We start from the raw sequence: 23,818 nt of genomic DNA, 5'->3' as shown, positions 1-23,818 counted from the left end.
TCACTCCCTCCACCACCGATGCACAGTAGCAGCAGTGTGTACCATTTACAAGATGCACTGCAGGAATTCACCAAGGGTCCTTAAACAGCACCTCCCAAATCCACTATCACCTAAAGGACAAGGGCAGAAGATAGATGAGAACATCACCACCTGGAGGTTCCCCCCTAAGTAACTCACCATCCTGACTTGGAAATATATTGCCCTTACTTCACTGTCGCTGGGTCAAAATCCTGGAACCCCCTTTCTAACAGCACTGTGGGTGTACCTACACCACATGGACTTCAGCGGTTCAAGAAGGCAGCTAACCACCACCTTCTCATTGGACAATAAATGCTGGAAGCCCACATCCCATGAATTAATAAAAAAAACAGGTGACATCGTCTTTCAATGATCAATGGGGTCTCCAGGTTCAAGTCTCCCACAAATGAGATGACTACACTAGAATCGTTGCACAATCCAAAACTCTCACCGCTGTGCACTGCACTTTTACCTTTGTCTGGCACCCCTCCTCTCCACGCCCAATTGCAAGGGGAGCATGCTGGCTCTTGAGCTCTCGGGGGTCCTGCTCAAATCTGGTGAGCAGCAGCAGGTTGGGCGGGCCTCTGCCTGTATGTGACCTCTCTGCTCGGTTATGGCTTGTCTTCTCCTGAAAGGACAGAGGAGCATTGGTTAGTCTACTCTCTACCTGCAGTGCCATTGTAGCCTGACCAACCCCAGCTGAGGAGCTCCTCGCAGGGCACATCTGAGCCGTGTCCCCTCGAGCCGCAAGGCACTCAGTCCAAAAAGCCGGGGCTCACCCCCTTGGCCAACTCCAGCATGATTGACAGTTGGCACTCAGACTCTAACACCCGTGAGGTACATGGGGGGACGGCCAGACCTTAACACTTCTGCATACTGACCCATGCCAACATGGTACTCACCCTTCCTGAGCGCAGCAGGTCATTGGACCGCTTGCGACACCGTGCCCAGGTGCATCGCGCCACATCATGGCTGTTCCCCAGCGGTGCCACCTCCTCCCATGCCCTCTTTGTGAGGTGCGGTGGCTTCCTCCTTCCATCTCTGGGGACAAGGGCGTCCCTCCTGGCAGCCACCTCCTCCAGGAGGACCGTGAGGCACTTATCTGAAAACTTGGGGGGGGGTGCAAGTGCTCGCCTGACCTGCCCTCCCGCCTGGCGTCTCCAGCCGCGCTCAGCTCCATCAAGACAATGCCGAACAGACGTCCTTCTGGGGCCGCCAGGGCCGTCTTTAAACCGGCCACCGGGTTGCCATTGGACCCAGTGGCCGACAAGCCCCTCCCCTCCTCGGCCCTCCCTGACCAGTGAAGAGCCGAGTTTCACGCTGGTCAGGCCTGCCAGCATGAAACTGCGGTCGGGGTCCGATCGTGGGCGGTGGGCCGTTTCCCAGCCGCTCCCGGTCCTGCCAACTGCACCCGCCCGCTGACCTCAAAATTCTGCCCCAGCAGTACTTTTTTGTTTTTAAGTGCGATTTAATTTTGAACAGCAACTAGCACAGAAATTTAGGGGGGAAATGGCTCTCAGGCGCAGAGAACTCTTCAAAGTCCAAAGCTAACTAATGCAGAATTCCAAGAAATATGCTAAAAGCAAAATACTGCGGATGCTGGAAATCTGAAATAAAAATAGAAAATGCTGGAAAAATGCGGCAGGTCTGGAGAGAGAAACAGATTAAACGTATCGAAGAAATATGCACTACTTCAGGATCTGACCTTTCCTTTATTTTGTGGAGATGCTATATCTTCTCCAGTTCTTTCAAAAGTAATTAATTCACACCCCTGCCTGCCCCAGATCTATAGATATTACAATCATTCAATACTTAGGTCAATAATTTACAGGAGTTGTCAAAAAATTGATTTTTATTTTCTAAGACGTCTGGGTTGCTGGATTTCAAGATGGCCTTTCGCCATCCAGATTGTTCTAAGTTGCAAGAAGTAACGATTAAAACATAGCAACCTTTTTCCTTTTTGCCTTTCCCATTGAAAAATATGTTCGGTTAAACGATTTGTATGCATTTTGGTGTCCTTGTCACTAATCAGCAGTGGAATTACACAAAATACACAGATTAAATGACCATCTTATTTAAACACCTTGGGTTGAAGCCTGTATCTCACTCTCTCTCACTTTTCCGGAACCACTTTATCCAATTCAGGGTTGAAGGCTCCTGACAAGCAATGGGTGCTAGGCAGGGTACATCCAGGACAAGACACCAGTCCATCACAGGGGCCCTCACAGGCAATGGGCACACCAGTTCATCACAGGACGCGCACACACACACACTCTAAGGGGCAATGTAACCATAACCAGCATGTATTTGGATAGTGGGAGGAAACCCACATGCAAACTCCACACAGACAGACACCCGAGGTCAGAATTGAACCCCGGTCCCTGGAGCTGTGAGGGAACAGTGTTAACCACTCCTGAACCCTGCATTTATTGATGATAATTCAGCTCTGTTAAATTGTGCTCTTTCACGTCCCCAAATCTGGTTCCTGTTTTTTTCCCCGTAACTGTTCAAATAAAACAGTTAAAGCAGCAATTGGCAAAATTCATGTTTATTTAGTTGTAGGCTGAATGGTCATAATAAGCTTATTTTTGTTTTGTTGCTTTTCTCTTCCAGCCCGTCAAACATGTTCTAAGGTTGTGTCACCCCACATATTGTTTTGGTACTTCTCGTACTGTCCCCTCCAGTGATGCTTATTCTGGGCAGCCACCCGTATCAAACACTAAATGTTTGCCATTACCATTAAATATTCAATTACAAAGGTGGCACTTAAAATGCATTAAGCGGACTGGCTGTTTAGGGAAGTTCAGTAAGCTTTACACACCTCATTAAAGTGTGATTAAGTAGTGTTAACTGTTTACTTAAGTGACTGAGTGCATCTGAACACTGTCCACCCCCTTTATCTGTTTTTAATGCCCCAGGAACTGCTGATTGGAGCCGTCTGAAGCTTCCATTTTCTGACACACTTGGTGGGTAACAGTACAAACATCTGAAATTTCAGTCAACTGTTGACTGAATACAAATAACATCAACAACTTGGATGATTTAGCGTCTGTAACACAATAAGAGCCCAAAGGCACTCCATAGAAGTGTTAGCAAATAAAATTTGACACAAAAATTGGGACAGGTGGCCAAAAAGCTTACCCTAGGTGATAAGGTTCAGGAGCATCATATTGGAAGAGAGAGAGGCAGAGAGTTTTAGGGACAAAATTTCAGAGCTTAGGGTCCAGGCAGGTGAAGGCATGGCCAGCAATCGTAGGGTGATTAAATTCAGGGATATGCAAGAGGATAGAATTGGAGGAGTATAGACATCTTGGAGGGCTCTGTGGGCTAGAGGAGGTCACAGAAATGGGGAGGGGTGTATTCATGGAAGAATTTGAAAATTGTAAAATTGAGGTATTTTTGGATCAGGAGCCAATGCAGGTCGGTGAACACAGGAGTGAAGAGTGAATGGAATTTGGTGCAAGTTAGTATATGGGCAGAAGAGCTTTGGACGAATTAATGTCTATGGAGGGTAGAAGGTGGGAGACTAACCTGGTGTTCATTGTCAAATCTGGAGCTAACAAAGGCCTTGAGGGGAGGTTTCAGTAGCAGATGCACTGAGGCAGTGACGAAGATGGGCAGTGTTATGGGGATAGGAATAGGTGATCTCGCTGATGGAGTGCATATGAGATTGGACATTTAACATGTGGTCTTTCACATTCCCAAATTTGGTTTCTGTATTTTTTCCATAACCGTTAAATAAAACAATCAAAGCAGTAATTGACAAAACTCATGTTTATTCAGTAGTTGGCTGAACGGTAATAATAAGCTGATTATTGTTTTGTTGATTTTCTGTTCCAGCCCTGTCAAACATTTTCTAAGGTTCTGTTACCCCACATATTGTGTTGGTATTTTCGTGCTGTCCCCTCCAGTGATGCTGTCGATGCTTATTCTGGGCAGTCACCCATATCATTCAACCCAAGGTTGCAAACAATCTGGTTCAGTCTCAGACAGTGGTCAAGTAAGGGATGAAGGCAGTTGTGAAGGAACAGAGCTTGTAGCGGGGACCAAAGACAATGGCTTCCGACTTCCCAAGTCTATTGTAGGAAATTACTGCTCATCCAGCACTGGATGTCAGTCAAGAAGTCTGACAAATCAGAGGCAGTGGAGGAATAGAGAGATGTGGTAATGTGATATGGCTGAGTTTCGTCAGCATACATGTGGAACCTGATGTGTTTCTGGATGATGTCATTGAGAGGCAGCATGTAGATGAGAGAACGAGGATGATCTACATGATGTCCATTTAAATAGGTCATTATCCATTTTAGCATCATGCAGAACAGTCTGCAATACTTCTTAAAATTTGGGTAGGGATCCTCAAACCTTACCACTTCAAAATCTTAGGCAGTAGGGAATTCGATGGATTTAGTCCCCTGCGTAAAACAGACAAATTGTGTTCACACTCATATGCTGCATGCAATGCGGACTATACTAATTCAGGTTAAGTAAACCTAGAAAAATTAATGTTTTGCATCCATTTTACTCTTGGCAATATCTCTTTGGCAATGACCATATTTATAGATTTTGCTTATTTGCCTACTTTTCTTCTCTTCAGGATATCAGTTTTAATGGGATGCTTTCATAAACCAGTGGAAGCTAGGATGCCCAGCCTCCAAAGCATTCATTTGCCTTCTTTCAGTGGAAAACCATTATGAAATGCTTGCGACATAAAACAGGCATAAAATGAAAGGGTCTCATGTTGCACAGCAACATGTCTGGCTGTTGGGTCACTTTCTTTGTGCCTGTGTGCACTTTGGGGAGGAGATTGGGCTATGCTGCAAAAATAGAAGAAAATGAGCAAGTATTATGTTGAAAATACAGTCCGCATTCGTGTCTCAGACAATATGGTCTACATTTTTGCACTAGAAATTCAGGCACTAAATGACCCCCCCCGAGCCTCTAGTATGGCAGACAGGAAGCACGTGCTCACCATGAGCCAGAAGTGCACTTAACGCCATATTGATAAAGACTTAAAAATCAAGACGCAAGCCCATGCCTGAAACAGGCTCTTTGTAAATGAGGGGTCTAATTCAATTTCAAGATTGAAATGAAAACAGAATTGCTGGAAATACTCAGCGGGTGTGGCAGCCGTTGTGGAAAGCAAAACAGAGTTAACATTTTCTGCTTTTATTAGGCGTCCTGTTTTCTGATTTAGTGTGGCCAATGTCACAGAATATCCTCAAGCGTATGATATTTTTCACGCTCATGTTTTGCTGAATCTCTCACTAGCGAAGGCCAATAATTTCGTCGGAACTGAAAGCTCATCAACCTGAAATGATAACTCTGTTCCCCTCACCACAGATGCTGCTAGACATGCTGAGTATTTCCATCATTTTCTGTTTTTATTTCAGATTTCCAGCATCTGCAGTATTTTGCTTCTCATTTCAAGGTTGGCTTGTTCTGAGGCTGCCAGTGCTCTGAAAGGCATTGCCTGTTGGCTCACAACCAACAACGCAACATCTTAAAAATGTGATTACCGGAGTTTGGAGCCGGGATGACTTCTGTAAAAATACAAGCCAGCGTTTCATAGCCAAATCTAATGTAAGCCCTATACTTCAGTTATTGTACTTTGTTTTACCAGTTGCACTTATCAATTCAACATTTTTTTTTTTGGTTGATAAAACTGACATATATGTGCTGGATGTGAATCTCAATGAACCATCTTTTAGCGCTGAACATTATAACGTTTGTAATTATTATGCCCTGTGGAGTTGTAAACATATTTTAAATTCCCAGTCAGTGTGACTGCCTGAAACACATTGCTGTAATCCAGGCCCAGAACTTCTGTGGAGCAGCAACGACGTTGGATTTCCACTGTGATCCTTTATACTTAGCCAGTTTTCAAGCTGCACATTTCTCGTCAGGATGTCTGAGCAGGGCCTGGTTAGAAACATGCAGTGCAGCAGCTCTGGACTCCTTCCAGTACAGGGCAGCAGCTTCGGGGGAAAGTGAAGGCACTCCCCCCCTTTTTTTTTAAGTCACTTATTGCCTTAAATCAGGTAAGTTTAAAGGTCCCAGGCACTTTGAGAAGCCAGGGAGAAGATAAGTGTGCAAGGTAAGTGGGTGAGGGGTTAGGGTGATCGGAACGGGTTGAAGAGGGTGGCGGTCAGGTGGTTAGGGCAGTGGTGGGCGGAATTGGGTGGTTAGGAAGAGGTGATCAGAGGTGGGGTCAGGGTTGGGTGGTCAGAGAGAGGGGGTTGGGGTTGGATGGTCAGGGGTTGTTGGGCAGTTGGGAAGGTGGGGTGTAGACGGGTGGGTCAGGAGGGTGGTCAGGGTGGAGGTTGCTGGGGGTGTCAGGAGGGTAGTTGCTGGGTCAAGAGGGTAAGTCGAGAGGGTTGGGGTCGAGAGGGTAGTTAGGGTATGGGGGTAGTGGGGGCATTGGGAGAGTAATCGGGGGGTTGGGAGGTTAGTCGGGGGGCGGCTGGAAGGGTAGCGGAGGGGGTTGATGTGAAGTTGGGGGGGTATCAGGAGGGTAGTCGGGGGGGGGGGGTGGAGGGGTAATTGGGGGGTGGTTGGGTGTGGGGTTGATGGGTACGGGCTGAAGTTGTGGGGTCAGTAGTACAATTACCCAGGAATTAGAAGTGATTTTAATCCTAGTGCGTCTTCTGAGCTACGTCTGTGGTACAACCCCTCACCGCTGCCCCCGGGGAACAGAAGCTTTGGGCCATTGTATCATTGTTATTAAAATGACTGCAGGCAGATACTTGTCAGATTCTCCCAGCCTAGTGACATGCCCAATGACACTAGACATGTCATAAGAATACTGCGATATGTTACTTTCTCTTTAATTGTTGAAATTAGTTGTTTTTTTGGTAAACAATGTTTGTTCATTTACTGAAACATCCCAGCTACCTATTTATTTCTGTACAATGAGATGATTTGGAGGAGAAACAGTCATGGCTTGTTCAGCAGCACCATCGCTGGAAGTCTGGGCGTTATAACAGTTTCCCATCTCATTGGGTCACAACAAACACTAAATAAGATCAGAACTAATTGCCTTCATGTGTGAGAGTTTCTGGAAAACACCAGTTTTATATTGTCCGCAGGAACTCAGATGACACAATGTGATATAAAAGTAGGAGCATTCAACCACATAATGGTTCAAAAATTCATTCATGGGATATGGGCGTCGCTGGCTAGGCCAGCACTTATTGCTCATCTCTAATTACCCTTGAGAAGGTGGTGGTGAGGTGCCTTCTTGCACCTCTGCAGTCCATGTGGTGTAGGTACACCCACAGTGCTGTTAAGGAGGGAGTTTCAGGCTTTTGACCCAGCTACGGTGAAGGAATAGCGATATATTTCCAAGTCAGGATGGTGAGTGGTTTGGAGAGGTGGTGGTGGTGTTCCCATGTGTCTGCTGCCCTTGTTATTCTAGATGGTAGTAGTCGTGGGTTTGGAAGGGGCGGTCTAATGAGCCTTGGTGTGTTCCTGCATCTTGTAGGTGTTACACACTGTTGCCACTGTGTGTTGGTGTTGGAGGAAGTGAATGTTTGTGGATGTGGTGCTAATCAAGTGGGCTGCTTTGTCCTGGATGGTGTCAAGCTTCTTGAGTGCTGTTGGAGTTGCACTCACCCAGGCGTTGCAGTCACCCAGGCAAGAACAGAGTATTCCATCACACTGTTGACTTGTGCCTTGTAGATGGTAGACAGGCTTTGGGGAGTTAGGAGGTGAATTACTCACCAACTTATTCCTAGCCTCTGAACTGCTCTTGTAGCCAAAGTATTGATATGGCTAGTCCAGTTCAGTTTCAGGTCAGTGGTAACCCTCAGGGTGTTGATGGTGGAGGATTCAGCGATCATAATGCCATTGAATATCAAGGGGGCGATGGTTAGATTCTCTCTTTTTGGAAATGGTCATTGCCTGGTACTTGTATGGCACAAATTTTACTTGCCATTTGTCAGCCCAAGTCTGGATATTGTCCAGGTCTTGCTGCATTTGGACATGGACTTTTTCAGATGCATGTAATGCTCAAGGCATTTTTCTGCTGCTCGAGTAGAGTTATGTGTCTTTAAGGCCACAAGATCTGTGGCCTTAATTCATTTACATTTGTATGTGGAGCATTCCAAATTTGCCACATAGCCATGGAGTTGGGCTGTGGGGGTCAGTGAGGCTCCTTTGTTTTAACTTCTGTGTGTGTGTTTTTGCTCACAGATGCAGACAGAGGCAGCTTTGGTCTTGTGTAAAACAAAAACAGAATTACCTGGAAAAACTCAGCAGGTCTGGCAGCATCGGCGGAGAAGAAAAGAGTTGACGTTTCGAGTCCTCATGACCCTTCGACAGAACCAAGTTCTGTCGAAGGGTCATGAGGACTCGAAACGTCAACTCTTTTCTTCTCCGCCGATGCTGCCAGACCTGCTGAGTTTTTCCAGGTAATTCTGTTTTTGTTTTGGATTTCCAGCATCCGCAGTTTTTTTGTTTTTATCTTTGGTCTTGTGTAGTTTGCTAACTCGAGGGAGCAAAAGAGATAAATGTTATTCAGCCTGCACCTTAAGTGGAGAAAATATTAAGCTTATTGTTCACCATGCAGAATGTTTGGAAACAGATTCTGTGAGGGCGAAAGAGGCTGGAAGATTTGGAGCTAGAGGGGGAAATCTACAATAGCTGTCATAGTAAAAGCAAGCAGTCAGCTTGAAGAGGGCAAAGAGAGAGAGAGGAAGTGTGTCAGAAGCTATAAAGCAGCTGTGGACGAGGAGAATTGAGCTATTCAAACAATCACTTGGTAGTACAGAGCTTGAATATTGCTGAAAGGAGAGACATGTTGCGAAGCCTTTTGTCTTGCACATAACAGGACAGATGCAAGAATTCCAAATTTCAAATGATCACAACAGTTTAGATTATAGGAGAAAAGGCTGCAGGTTGGTTGGCAAGTTGGCTCTGATTGATCGAGGCATTACCATGGTGAAAGCAGTGGGGAACTATAGCTCCCCAAGCTCCTGAGTAATTCACAAAATGCACATATTCCTTTTGTTTACAGGAACGGGTCCCTGCATATGAAAGTATATTGCTTCTAACAAGCATGAATGAGTCATGTTTCAAGCTCGATTGATTATCTTAAATTGGTTGTTAGTGTAGCTATTACCACACTCAGAATTGTTCAGCAATCATGGAATAACATCTGACAGGAAAAATTTTGTTTTGGGTTTTGCAAGTGTGGGCTGGTGGAGTTCAGCGATGGACCAGGACTTCGCAAGTATTTGAGGGTCAGGGAGGGGGTCAGCATGGGTGGGGGGGGGGGGGGGGGGGGGGGGGGGGGGGGGGGGGTGGAGTTTGAGAGGCCATGGGGGCAGGGGAACATCTGAGTAGGGGGGGCCCTCTGATGGGCCCATGAGCCCAGTTAAGGAAGCACCCTCTCATCAATCAACAGCCCACGCAGGGATATCTCTCAGGCTGGCTGCTTGGCATGGGCCTCTGCCGCTGCTGGCTTATTCCCAGCAGTGGCAGAATTAGGCCCTTAAGTAGGCATTACTTGCCCACTTAAGGGCCTCAATTGACCCACTGGCGGACGGGCTGCCCACATCACCTCTGCCGCTGTTAAAATTATTGTGGGAGCAAGTAGTTGGCGGGCAGGCCCCATGCTGGATTCAAAGTGTCCCCCATCTTCAATCCTGCCAATGGTGGGAGCATTAAATTCAGCCCACAGTTTATGGAGCAGTTTGATGCACCTGAATGGCTTGCTGGGCCATTTCAGAGGCAATTACATTGCTGTGACTCTGGAGTCACATGTAGGCCAGAATGGCAGGTTTCCTCCCCTGCAGGACATTAATGAATCAGATGCTTTTTTACAAAAATCTGGAAGTTTCATGATCATTATTAATGAGACTAACACTTTACCCAGATATTTTTTAATTAATTGAATTTAACTTCCCCCAGCTGCTGTGATAGGATTAGAGCTCACATCTCCAGAGCATTAGGCTAGACCTCTGGATTACTAGTCTAGTAACCAATATGCTACCATCCCCCCATTCTATGAATGCACAGTTAGGTCACACTCATACGGATTACATGGCAATATTAACACGGCTATATTATATCACACCCAGGCTGCCTTATGTGGTGAATAACAGATGAATAATTTAGTCATGGTGCTTCAGTTATGAGCATGGGACAGCCTTCAGGGACCAGCTGGTTCTTTCCTCCTCAATTTTATACATTTCTAACTGTAAGTGCTATAAATCTGAAATAACAACAAAGGACGTTGGAAAGGCACAGCAGGTCGATCAGCATCAGAGAGAAAAAGCTGCATTAACAGTGAAGTGTGACACATTTTTGAAATTTTATTTTGTATAATTTTTATCCAAAAATTGAATTAAAACTGAGGGTGTGACAGTTTAAAGTGCATAGCATAATTTGTTAAAAATTAATTGGTTGCTTCATCCCGACAGGGCTGCAAGTTCAACCTGAAACCTGCTGAGTTCCTGATCTCAGTCCTACTGCTGTAATTGGTTTCTTTGTTAATTAGGGAGCCAAAAATAGCATGAGTCATACCTGGGGTGAGCATGGTGTCATGAAACGGATCCCACTTTTTTTCATGCTGACTGCTTTGTTGATATTAGCAAATGGAATATTATGAGAGGCATTCTTTGAGTTGTAAGCTTAACATTGTATACAGGCATTATTGTAGGGTAGTCTACAGACCATAGTTACTGCCAAGATTCCATGCACACATTACAATATTGCAACTGATTTATGCTGTTGACACTCTGAATTTCACCTTAACACAACCAGAAATGACTAATGAGAAGCACTGTGTTTTCTGACGCAGTTACCAGCTACCGAGTGGCTACAAGCCAGCTCCTATGGACCTAAGCCACATCAAATTAACTTCAACCCAGGAGGCCATGGTGGATAAACTGGCAGAGAACGCCCACAATGTTTGGGCCAGAGACCGCATCAGGCAAGGCTGGACGTATGGCATTCAGCAGGTAAGCTGTGTCTGTCTGCTCTTGCAATGGATGCCACATCCTAAGTAATTGCCTCAAGGGACTTGCTGCTGATCAGAGAAAATGGAAACTATGAAAGTTTCAGTAGCTTTTGCATTTTTAATGAGCTCATTGCTAGCTTAATATGAGGCTGCGGCACATTTATCTATCTTTTAGGCTGTAGAGCTGGAGCAGCTGCAGTGTAATAGATTTATCTGCAACACTGTATTTTTATGTTGCCGAACTGCCTCAGCAGGTGGGTGGATGGTAAATGTCCACAGCAGCCAGATTTACTTAAACTTCCAAAACAGTGACCATTTCCAGGGGACCATCGCCATCATATTCCTTGGAATTTCAGCACCAAATATTTTGTGCGTTTTAGTTTGAATACCGTGTTTACAATACTTTGTTTCTCAGCCTTTAATTCCTCTTCTGGAGGTTGTTGGTTTCCTGTAGGATTTCATGACTGCCGAAGGAGTACTAAAAAAAAACCTCTTCCCTTGCTGAGATGAGCTTAGTGCAGTGAATTATGTGGCCGTTAGTCCTCCATTATTGGTGCTGGCAAAGCAGCAAATTTCCAGAGTCATTAGATGCCAGTATGTGTGTGAGCAGCTGATTCAAAGCAATAACATTTGACTGATAGAATTGGCGGCAGTTATGTAAGTGAGCTGGTTTTGTTTACAAATACAGAAAATTATTTTCTTTCGTGGTAAAAGTTCCAACTCTGCCACCGGCTTAATGGATAAATGCACTACACCTTTATGGAGCTAAAGTGAAGTAGGAGCTGGGACCAGAAGCATGGAGCCATCAGAGAGTGAATGTCAAGAATTCCCCTCACGCGTACTTGTGATCTCCTCCCTCAAGGTCACACCCTAAAGGTTGAGAACTGTTCGTCATTAGGCTAAATGTTTCCCACCTTACGACATGAGAAAATAAGATAATTGTAACATGAGAAAGTAGGAAAAATAAAAGACATCCTGGAATGTTTGGCTTGCCATTTTTATTTATCATCATTTCCATGACTCAAAAGGAAGAAAGACAGTTTGACTTAATTACTTGCATTTATATAGTACCATTCCCATCCTGAGCCCAAAATGCCTCACAGCTAATGAAGCACTCGTTGATGTGTTGCAATATAGAGAAATGCAGCAATCAATTTACATACACCAAAGCCCCACCAACAATAATGAAATAAATAACCAGATAATCTGTAATCAGGAGAACTCCCTTGGTCTTAGAGTCATAGGGTCATTATGGCACAGAAGGTGGCCATTCTTCCCATCGAGTCCATTCCAGCTCTCTGTAGAGCAATCTGGTCAGTCCCAGTCACCTGCTCTATTCCTGTAGCCTGCAAGTTAATAAATATCCCTCAGTGCCCATCCAATTTGCTTCTGAACTCATCAATTGTCTCCACTTTCACCACCCTTGCATGTAGCAAGTTCCAGCTCTTCCTCACATTCCCTCTGCATCTCTTGCCCAAAACCTTAAAACCTGTATCCTGCAATCCATGTACCATCAGCTGATGGGAACAGCTTTTCTTTGTCTAATTTATCTAAATCCAGTACACTTCTATCAAATCTCCCCTCAATCTCCTTTGCTCCAAAGAGAACAACCCCTGCTGCTCCACCCTAACCTTATAACTGAAATCCCCCATCCCTGGAACCATTCTGGCAATGTCCTTTGCACCCTCTCAAGGACCCTCGCATCATTTCTAAAGAACTGGGCACAATACCCTAGTTGCGGCCCAACCAGAGTTCTACAAAGGTTCCATAACTTACATGCTTTTGTAGGCAATACCTCTATTTACGAAACCCAAGATCCCGTATGCTTTGCTAACCATGCTCTCAATATGCCCTGCGACCTTTAAAGATCTACACAGAAGAACTTCCTGGTCCCTGTGTCCCTGAATAATTTCCTTAATTATCTCAAACCTGTTAAAATGCTTGTTAATTCTTTCTCTGCTTTTTGGCTGGAATCTCGTGAGGCCAATAGGGGTCTCGCCCACCTGTCATTGAATCGTCAAGGAACCCCTGCCAGTTCCATGGGGGAGACCCAACTAAATCAAGCGTCCTTCAGGCACATGATTGGTCATTGTCAGACCCTCCCCATGATTGAAGTCCCTGGAGAGCTGTCAGCCAATCAGAGGCTGACAGCTCGTCATTGTTGCCAGTGTGGCACTGCACCCACATGAGGGCCAGGATTGTGAAGGGACCCCAGGCCACAAGTGAGTGAGGGCAGGGTAGGCTTCATGGGTGGGGATTGTGGAGGGGGGGGAGGGGTTTCGGAGGCAAAAACAGAGTGGTGTATTTCAGCAGCCATGCCCAATGAGGGACTGCCCCTGGGAGGCCACAGGTAAACACAACAGGTTTTGCTGGGCACCCTTCCGAGAGAGCGGGAGATCCGTACGACTCGCTTTTAATTCCCGACACCACTAGATCATGTGGCTCATGAAGAATGGGTGTCAATTGGCTCATTAGTGAGCCTAATTGACATTCCACCACCGGCAGCCGGGAACCCTGTGAAAGCTGCTTCCATCCTCTGACTTAATTGGGGGAGGTTTTCCCACCACTGGGAGAATCACAGGGCCTGTCCCATGATAAAGTGGGCCTGGCTGCCATAGTTCCCACCGCATAAAATCCAGCCCATTGTTTCTAAAACCTGACCCACTGCTGGTTTTAAACTCACTGGCCTGGAGTTAGTAGGAATGACCTTTCTTCTAAAGGCTGCCACCTCTTGAATCTTCTTACGTCTCTGTTGTATCTAGGGAAGGTTGAAAGATTATAGGGAGTTCTTCTGCTATCTTCAGCTTCACATCTCTCAGTAGCATCTTTGTTAGTACACACTGACACAAAATATTCATTAATATCCTATTCTTGCCCTGCGCCTTTAAGCAAATGTCACTCTTTTTGTCTCATAGGCCCTTACCCTCCTCTTACTACTCACTTACTATTTACAGGTTGGGAGAAGATTTTTGGGTTCCCTTTCATGTTAACTGTCATTCTATTCTCATATCCTCTCTTTGCAAGTTGTATTTTCCTCTTCACTGCCCCTCTCAGTTTATTGTATTTGGCCTGGTTCTCGCTGTAGAATTCATCTGTTATGCATCATACGTCCCCTTTCTTTTCTTTCATCCTTCTCCATCTCCCTTGTCATCCAAGAAACCCGGCTTTGGTTCCCTGTCTTTCACCCTTGTTGAAATATACTTAGCCTGTACCCGAAGCGTCTGCTCCTTATAGATCATTGTTTTGCTCCTGATCGTCTTTGGTTCCAATTTACCCTGGTGACATTCCCTCTTATCCCATTGAAGTTAGTCCTCTTCCAATTTAGAAGTTTTCCTTTAGATTGTTCTTTGCTCTTCCCCATTACTAATCTAAACCATATGATACCGTGATCACTCTTATCTAAGTGTTTCCCCAAAGGTACTTGGTCCACTTGGCCCACCTCTTTCCCCAGGACCAGATGCAGCAATGTCTTCCTGCTTTGATGGCGAACATACTGGCCAAGGAAATTCTCCTGCACACATTTCAGAAATTTCTCCCTCTCCATACCCTTTACTTTAACGCTATCCCAATCAATAGTTGGGTATTTAAAGTCCCCCAACATCACCACTGTGTACTACTTGCACATCTCTGTGATTTCCCTGTAGATTTGCTCCTCCCTCTATCTTACAATTTTGAGGTCTGTAAAAGACCAGGAGTACCTTTTTAGCTTCTCAACTCTAAAATGGGTTCTGTTCTTGACCTCTCCAACACAACCAATGATAGTGTCTTCCTTGTACCTGCCACTGGTCTCGGCAATCTTCCTTAGAAGTGGAGAAGTGCCAGCACTGTGGAGAGTTGCTAATGTTGCACCCCTATTCAAGAAAGGATGCAAGGACAGTCCGAGCAACTACAGGCCAGTTAGTTTAATATCATTGTGGGTAAGGTGTCAGGTACAAGAATCAGAGGAACAAAGTCATCCAGCTCTTGGAAAGGATTGAGTTAATTAGAGAGAGATAGGACAGGTTTTAAAGGGCAGATCATGCTTGACTAATGTTGTTCAGCTTTTTGCTGAAGTAACCAGGGCAGGTTAATAAAGGGATTGTGGGGGATGTCTAAATGAATTTTAAGAAAGCATTCGACTAGGAACCACATAAAGGGCTAGTTAAAAAAAGTTGAGGCTCATGGAATAGAAGGGTCACTGTCTAATTGGATAAAAAATTGGCTTAAAAGAAAGTAACATGTTGTGTTGAATGGTTATTTTTTAGGCTGGAGGACAGCAGGCAGCCCTGTTCCCCTAGGGTCAGTGCCAGGACCATTGCTTCTTATGACTTGGATCTTGGAATATGGAGTAAAATTTCTAAAATTGATGATAATGCCTTCTAGGAGGAGTAGTAAACAGTGAGGATGATACAATTGTCTGCAATAGGACATAGGTAGGCTACCAGAATGAGCAGAAACATAGTAAATGGAATTTAATACAGAGAGGTCTGAGGTGATGCATTTTGGCAGAAGGGATAGAGAGTGGTTGTTCTCCTTGGAGCAGAGGTGATCGAGGGGAGATTTGATAGAAGTGTACAAGATTATGAGAGGTTGGATAAGGCAGATAAGAGAAATCTGTGCCCGTGAGCTAATACAAGGACCAGAGGGCACGGATTTAAAGTTTTGAGCAAGAGGTGAAGGGAATTGTGAGGAGGAACATTTTTATGCAACGCATAAGTAATGACTTGGAATTCACTGCTCATGAAAGTGGTGGAAGTGGAAACAATCAATGATTTCAAAAATAATTTGGATGAGCCCTTGAAAGAAATATAATTGCAGGATCCAGCGGGGAAGTGAGGCTGACTGGATTGCTCCATGGAGATCCGGCATAGGCTTGATCAGCTGAATAGCCTGCTTTTGTGTCGTAAATGACTATGACTACTATGACTGTATGGGTGGAACTTAATGCCCTCCCCCAAGGCAGTTTGGTGGCAGGGCAAGGGGGGGGGTGAGGGGGGCACTTAATCAGGTGGAGACCCCATTGCTATGCCACCTCCACCTCCATTGAGTCTGAGGCGGGAAGGCCCATGGAAGGCCTTCCTGCTCTGCCACCAATTCAGGCCCTTAAGTGGGAAATTAATGTCCACCTAGGGGCTTCATCCCATCGCCGCTGGTAGAAATGCAGTGGTTTGCGATGAGGAGAGCACAACAAGCTAACCCATGTGGGCTTGTTTGCGTGCTCCTGAGAATGGGGGTCCTTGTTCATAGACACTTAGTGCCTGATCGAGGGACCCGGAATAGGGAAGGGGGGGAGGGATCCACAGAGAGCCACCTCTCTGTTTCTGCTGCTACCCCCATCCCATTGCTCCCCATCTCATGACCCGCCCTGTGACCGCCCCTCTCGGCATCACTTACCTGTGGCCTGGGATCCCTGGTGGCACTGCTGTTCAGTAGAGCTGCTGGCTCCTGATTGGACAGCAGCTCTTGGTAAATGGGACTTCTGCCGCCGGGGACCTAGTTGGGGGGGGTGAGTTCAGGCTGGAGTCAGGCCAGCTGACCTAGGAAGAAGTTTGAAGGCAGCCACAGGGGCCGCTGGGTGCGGAGTTGGGCTGTTTAAATGGCCCATCTTGGTGATGGGGCACTTGTCCCAGTTAAAGTAAAATCAGAAGGGTCCTCCAGCCCTTGCTCCTCACATCCCCTCAACCCCCACACACTCCCCATGCCCCATCATGCTGCCCCATGGCACCCACCCATATGGCTCCTCATTTCCCCATTCCAAGGTACGCTGCCTAAACCACTCCATGGCTCCTCATGTTCCCCATGCAAAGATATGGCACTTCTATGCCCATTCATCCACTGTATTGAAGCAAAGAACCCTATAGTGATAGTAGCACGTGTGATTAAAACTTTAAAAGTCATTTATTGATTACTTTCTTAAAGAAATTCTCTTTTATTACAGCCCAATAAAAGTATCAATCACCTGGACTCTTTAAAGTTTCAATAGCTGAAATTGCAAGCACTTGAAACCTCTTTATCTCATGTACATAAATATTTCAAAATTGACAGTATTGATCAGAGAGCCAGAGCTATCAATCAAGCAGTGTTTTCTCTGGAGCTCAGGTGTTTCAACAGGCTAATGGATTTCTGGGTTCACAACCAAACCTCATTATGTATTGTGCATGGGTGGATGGCATACCTCAGCATGGGGGTGCATGAGGAGTTATAGGGGTTGTTTTGGGGGGCATACTTTGGGGCATGGGGGACAAGAGGGGCCATGGCATTGTTTGGAGGAACATACCTTGACATGGGGGGCATGAGCAGCAAAGGGGATGGGTGGTATACCTTGGCTTGAGGTGCATCAGGAAGATCTTTTGAACTTAGCTTTTAAAAGCTCCCCCCATGCACACCGTGGGTCATAACTGATGTCCCGTGAATCACTACTCATTGAAAACCTGGTCTGACTGCATGAAAATTTCGGAGGACTTTGACATACCTATCCCTGCTGGCCAGGTCGAGAGTGCAGGCTGCAGGCTTGCGACCCAAACCAGCCCGCACCCTTAAAAGGCACTCGCGGAGATCGGAGACTCCGGGTAGGTTGAGAATTAGTGAATTGGGTCCTGGCCATTATTTTTAAAGGGCTCCTGAGTCATCCTGACTTGGTGAAAATACAGCCCATTAGTTCTGTTTCTTCCCCACAGATACTGCCTGACATGCTGAGTTTTACGGCATTTTCTGTTTTTATCTCACCATTTTAATGCCTTGTTTCCATTATTGCCAACACGTCAGTTTCCCACATAGCTATTTGGTCATGTAGCTCACCAACCTCATTTACTACGCTTTGTGTGTGTGTGTACACCCTTCTTTGTAATTCTCGCAGTCCTTTGAAGACGGCTGCTGTCTGTTACGGTACTACACCCTTCTCCTGTGCTTTACAACACTCCCACTCCTTCATCCACATTATTCCTCTTTTCTATTTCTCTATGCTTTCTCTATGCTGGTTCCCATCCCCGGCAATTTAGTTTAATCCCTCCCCAACCATACTGATGGACCTCTCGTGATGAAGTTGGTCCCAGCCCTGTCGGGTTTCAACCAGTCCCTTTCGAATAGTTGTCTCCTGCCTCAGAACTGGTCCTAATGCCCCAAGAACCTGAAACCTTCCCTCCTGCACCATGCTTCAAGCCACTCATTGTTCCCCCACCTTCCTATTTCTACTCTTGCTATTGTATGGAACTGGGAGTAATCCAGAAATTACTACCTTAAGGTCTTTCTTTTTAATTTCCTCCCTTGTTCCTGAAAGTCTGACAGTAGGATCTCAATACATGTCCTGTCTATGTTGTTGGTACTGATATGTTCCACAATTTCTGGCTCACTCCCTTCCCTCGGCAGAATATTTTGCACCCTCTCCTGGCATTAGGGAGACGAGACACCATGTGAAACTCCTGATAACGGTTACAAAAATGCCTGTCTGGCCCCCTAACCATAAAGTCTCCTATGACAGCAGCATTTACACTTTGCTGTTCCCTCCTGTGCAGTCCCTTGCCAGTTGGTGTCATGACCTGGACTGCACTCCTTCATGATGTTGTCACTTCCAGCAGTCTCCAATGCTGAGTATCGGTTTGAGAGTGGCACACACCCCAAAGAGCGGTAGTTTCTGCCTCTTCCTCCCCTTCCAGATGGCCACCCATCTTCTTTGAACAGTGCAATGGGATATTTCCTCATTCAGTTGAGAGGACAGATGGGGTTCTTGGTTAAATCTTTCACCCATAAGTCAGCACCCTATCAGAGGTTAACACTCTTAGAATGTTTATTGGTGAAAATGAATGAAGAGCCACCTGAGACTACTATGAAATCCAACATGATAGAGAGACTGGTTTAACAAATCAAAACTGTTCTTCCTATCAGATTATTCCTGACATTAACACGCACCAATGTCCTCAGTTCTGGTCATGAACTGCACAAATTTAAGGACATTTTTTTGGTTCTGTTACATAATGTACACAAAGGTAATAGAATAGTAGGCAGTTTACCAGGGAAGATATTCAAGTGACAATATAAATGAGTTTGTAGGGAGGCAATGGCATAGTCAACCCTGTCAACCCTGCAAAGTCCTCCTTAGTAACATCTGGTGCCAGTGTCAAAAGTGGCAGAGCTGTCTCACAGACAAGTCAAGCAATAGCCTGACAGTCAGCCTTACAGAATCATATCTTACAGGTAATGTCCCAGACACCACCATCACCATCCATCGGTAAGTCCTGTCCCACCTGCAGGACAGGCCCAGCAGAGGTGGCGGCACAGGGGTATGCAGTTGGGAGGGAGTTGCCTTGGGAACCCTCAATATCGACTCCAGACCACATGAAGTTTCATGGCATCAGGTCAAACATGGGCAAGGAAACCTCCTGCTGATTACCAAGTATCACCCTCCCTTAGCTGATGAATCAGTACTCCTCCATGTTGAACACCACTTGGCGGAAGCACTGAGGGTGGCAAGGGTGCAGAATGTACTCTGGGTGGGGGACTTCAATGTCCATCACCAAGAGTGGCTCGGTAGCACTTCTACTGACTGAACCGGCTGAGTCCTAAAGGCCATAGCTGCTAGACTGGGTCTGTGGCAGGTGGAGAGGGAACCAACAGAAGGAGTAAACATACTAGACCTCCTCCTCAGCAACCTGCCTACTGCAGATGCATCTGTCCATGACAGTATCGGTAAGAGTGACCAGCACACAGTCGTTGTGGAGATGAAATCCCACCTTCATGTTGAGGATACCCTCCATCGCGTTGTGTGGCTCTACCACAGTGCTAAATGGGATAGATTGCGAACAGATCTAGCATCTCAAGGCTGGGCATCCATGAGGTGCTGTGGGCAATCATCAGCAGTAGAATTATAGTCGAACACAATCTGTAACCTCATGGCCCAGCATATCCCCCACTCTACCATTATCATCAAGCCAAGGAATCAACCCTGGTTCAATGAAAAGTGCAGGAGGGCATGCCAGGAGCAGCACCAGAATTACCTAAAAATGAGGTGTCAACCTAGTGAAGTTATAACACAGGTCTACTTGCGTGCCAAACAGCATAAGCAGTAGGTGATAGACAGAGCTAAGCGCTCCCACAATCAATGGATCAGACCTAAGCTCTTCAGTCCTGCCACATCCAGTTGTGAATGGTGGTGGACAATTAAACAACTCACTGGAAGAGGAGGCTTCACAAATATCCCCATCCTCAGTGATGGGGGAGCTGAGCACATCAGTGCAAAAGATAAAGTGGAAGCATTTGCTGCAACCATCGGCCAGAAGTGCCGATCCAGAGGACCCCATCATCAAAGGTGCCAGTCTTCAGCCAATTCAGTTCACTGCACGTGAAATCAAGAAATGGCTGAAGGCACTGGATAGTGCAAAGGCTATGGGACCTGGCAGTATTGCAGCAATAGTACTGAAGACTTGTGCTCTAGAACTTGCCGTGTTCCAGAACTTGCCACGCCCCTAGCCAAGCTGTTCCAGTACAGCTACAACACTAGCATCTACCTGGCTCTATGGAAAATGCCCAGGTATGTCCCATACACAAAAAGCAGGACAAATCCAACCCGGCCAACTACCACCCCATCAGTCTACTCTTGATCGTCAGTAAAGCTTTCAAGCGGCATTTGCTCAGCAATAACCTGCTCACTGGTGTGCAGTTTGGGTTCCACCAGGGCCATTCAGCTCCTGACCTCTTTAAAGCCTTGGTTCAAACAGGGACAAAAGAGCTGAACTCCTGAGGTGAGTTGAGAGTGACTGCCCTTGACATCAAGGCTGCATTTGACCGAATGTGGTATCAAGGCGCCCTAGCAAAACTCTCCGTTGGTTGGAGTTGTACCTAGCACAAAGGAAGATGGTGGTTGTTGGAGTCACTTCAGCTCCAGGACATCACTGCAGAAGCTCCTCAGGGTAGTGTACTTGACCCAACCATCTTCAGCTGCTTCATCAATGGCCTTCCTTCCATCATAATGTCAGAAGTGGGGATGTTCGCTGATGATTGCACAATGTTCAGCACCATTCGTGATTCCTCAGATACTGAAATAGTCCATGTTCAAATGCAGCAAGACTTGGACAATATCCAGGGTTTGGGCTGACAAGTGGCAAATAACACTTGTGCCAAACAAGTGTCAAACAATCACCATCTCCAACAAGAGAAAAGCTAACCATCACCCCTTGACGTTCAATGGCATTACCATCACTGAATCCCTCATTATCAACATCCTGGGGTTACCATTGACCAGAAACTGAACTGAACTAGTCATATAAATACTGTGGCTCCAAGAGCAGGGCAGAAGCTAGGAATCCTGCGACAAGTAACTCATCTCCTGACTCCCCAAAGCCTGTCCACCATCTACATGGCACAAGTCAGGAGTGTGATGAAATACTCCCCACTTGCCTGGATGAGTGCAGCTCTCACAACACTCAAGAAGCTTGATACCGTCCAGGACAAAGCAGCCCACATGATTGGCACCACATCCACAAACATTCATTCCCTTCACCGACACACGGTAGCAGCAGTGTGCACTATCTACAAGATGCACTGCAGGAATTCACCAAGGCTCCTTAGGCAGCACCTTCCAAACCCACGGCCACTGCCATCTAGAAGGACAAGGGCAGCAGATGTGTGGGAACATCACCGCCTGGAAGGTCCCTTCAAAGGCACTCATCATCCTGGCTTGGAAATATATTGCCGTTCCTTCACTGTCGCTGGGTCAATTCCTGGAGCTCCCTTCCTAACAGCACATGGGTGTACCTACACCACATGGACTGCAGCGGTTCAAGAAGGCAGCTCATCAGCTTCTCAAGGGGAACTAGGGATGGGCAATAAATGCTGGCCCAACCAGCAAAGCCAACATCCCATGAATGAATTAAAAAAAAATCAGGTGCCTTTCTAAAGAGCGTGCGATTGAAGAATATGATAAGAAGATGGGCATCTGAGTCTGGCATTCATAAAGAAAGATCCGTTAGTTGGACCTAATGACCTGTTCCTAGAAGTAATTATGTTCACATGAATCATAAATGTATTTTTTGAATTCTATCACATCTGCTTTTTAAGGTACAATTTTTTAAAAGATGAAAATCAGTCCTTGAGAGTGAAATTAGAACAGAACTCAGATTTAAATGTAGATATGGAAGTTAATATGCAAGAAGTGCTTTGATTAATTATAGATATTAATGCAAACTGTTGTGTTAAAATAAGAATTTTCATGTGCATGAAAAATGTGCAGTGTTTCAATGAAGCAAGTCATTTATCTGTCACAAAGAAATCATTAAGGCACAGAACGTACCTTCAAGATCATAGTTTAAAGGACTTGAAATATTAGAATGATGTATCTTACAACTTCATATGACTAATCTCCATTAAAAATACACTCTATTTGATTAAAAAGTGTATTATAAGTCATCCCCTATTGCACTCTGTCAACTATTAGTAGAAGGGCTGTAAAAATTTATCTGCTACTATGAGGGATTACGTTTCTATGTTGTGACATTCCCTATTATGTTGAACAAAATGAAGTATTAGCAGTAGATGCCTCTGTGACTGAAGTAATGTAGGCAAAATGGAAACTGTCCCATTTCACTCTCACCACTGCCTGTGCGAGTCTAGCACCAATTCCATCAATTCATGTGACAGCTTGTTCAGCTGAGTGTAGTGATGGACAACCTTAGAGACTCGTCTGACTCAGCTGAAATTTCTGCCCCGCGCTTGTTGCCATGAGTGCGGTCATGCACCTCTGAAACATGTCCGCTCATGGCTCTACTTCCTATTGTTGGTGGAACCTTCATCTATTTTCTTATTCTTTTTTATGACATGTGGGCATCGCTGGCTAGGCCTTCATTCATTGCACATCTCTAATTGCCTCTGAGAAGGTGATGGTGAGCTGCCTCCTTAAACCGCTGCAGCCCTGAGGTGTAGGGACACCCACAGTGCTGTTGGGGAAGGTTCCAGGATCCAGTGACAGTGAAGGAATGGCGATACATTTCCAAGCCCAGATGATGAATGGCTTGGAGGGGAAATTCCAGGTGGTTGCGTTCCTGTTGGTCTGCTGCCCTTGTCCTTCTAGATGGTAGTGGTCGTGGGTTTGGAAGGTGCTGCCTAAGCAACCTTGGTGAGTTCCTGAAATGCATCTTTTAGATGGTATACACAGTTACCACTGTTTGTCGGTGGTGAATTTTTGTGGATGTGGTGCCAATCAAGTGGGCTGCTTTGTCCTGGTTGGTGTCAAGCTTCTTGAGTGTTGTTGCACTCATCCAGGCAAGTGGGGAGTATTACATCACATTCCTCACTTGTGCCTTGTGGATGGTGGACAGGCTTTGGGGAGTCAGGAGGTGAGCTGCTCGCCGTAGGATTCCTAACCTCTGATCTGCTTTTGTAGCCACAGTATTTATATGACTAGTCCAGTTAAGTTTCTGGTCAATGATAACCCCCAGGATGTTGATAGTGGGGGATTCAGCGATGATAATACCATTGAGTAAAGGAGTGATGGTTAGGTTCTTTCTTGTTGGAGATGATCATTGTCTGACGCTTGTGTGGGGTGAATGTTACTTGCCACTTGTGAGCCCAAGCCCGGACATTGTCCAGGTCTTGCTGCATTTGGACATGGACTGTTTCAGTGTCTGAAGAGTCACAAATGGTGCTGAACATTGTGCAATCATCAGTGAACATCCCCACTTCTGACCTTATGATGGAAGGAAGTTAATTGATCAAGCAGCTGAAGATGGTTGGGCCGAGGACACTACCCTGAGGAACTCCTGCAATGACATCCTAGAACTGAGCTGATTAAGCTCCAACAATCACAACCGTCTTCCTTTGTGCTAGGTATGATTCCAACTAGTGGAGTTTTCCCCCTGAATCCCATTGACTCCA

At 45.8% G+C, this 23,818-nt stretch overlaps 1 protein-coding gene across 1 annotated transcript in view; it reads left to right on the top strand.

The window, feature by feature from the left end:
• The window catches only part of ryr2a (ryanodine receptor 2a (cardiac)), an 806,696-nt gene that overhangs the window by 460,913 nt on the left and 321,965 nt on the right, over window positions 1–23,818 (top strand). Inside the window, exon 25 of the mRNA XM_041213076.1 lies at window positions 10,820–10,979. Within this exon, the coding sequence (XP_041069010.1) occupies window positions 10,820–10,979 (160 nt within the window). The remainder of the gene's footprint in view (window positions 1–10,819; window positions 10,980–23,818) is intronic.

Source organism: Carcharodon carcharias, chromosome 2 (assembly GCF_017639515.1).
Source record: "Carcharodon carcharias isolate sCarCar2 chromosome 2, sCarCar2.pri, whole genome shotgun sequence".
Classification (NCBI taxonomy): Eukaryota; Metazoa; Chordata; class Chondrichthyes; order Lamniformes; family Lamnidae; genus Carcharodon; species Carcharodon carcharias.
The sequence above is the reverse complement of the archived record's forward strand: the minus strand, read 5'-3'. Positions and strand labels throughout refer to the sequence as shown.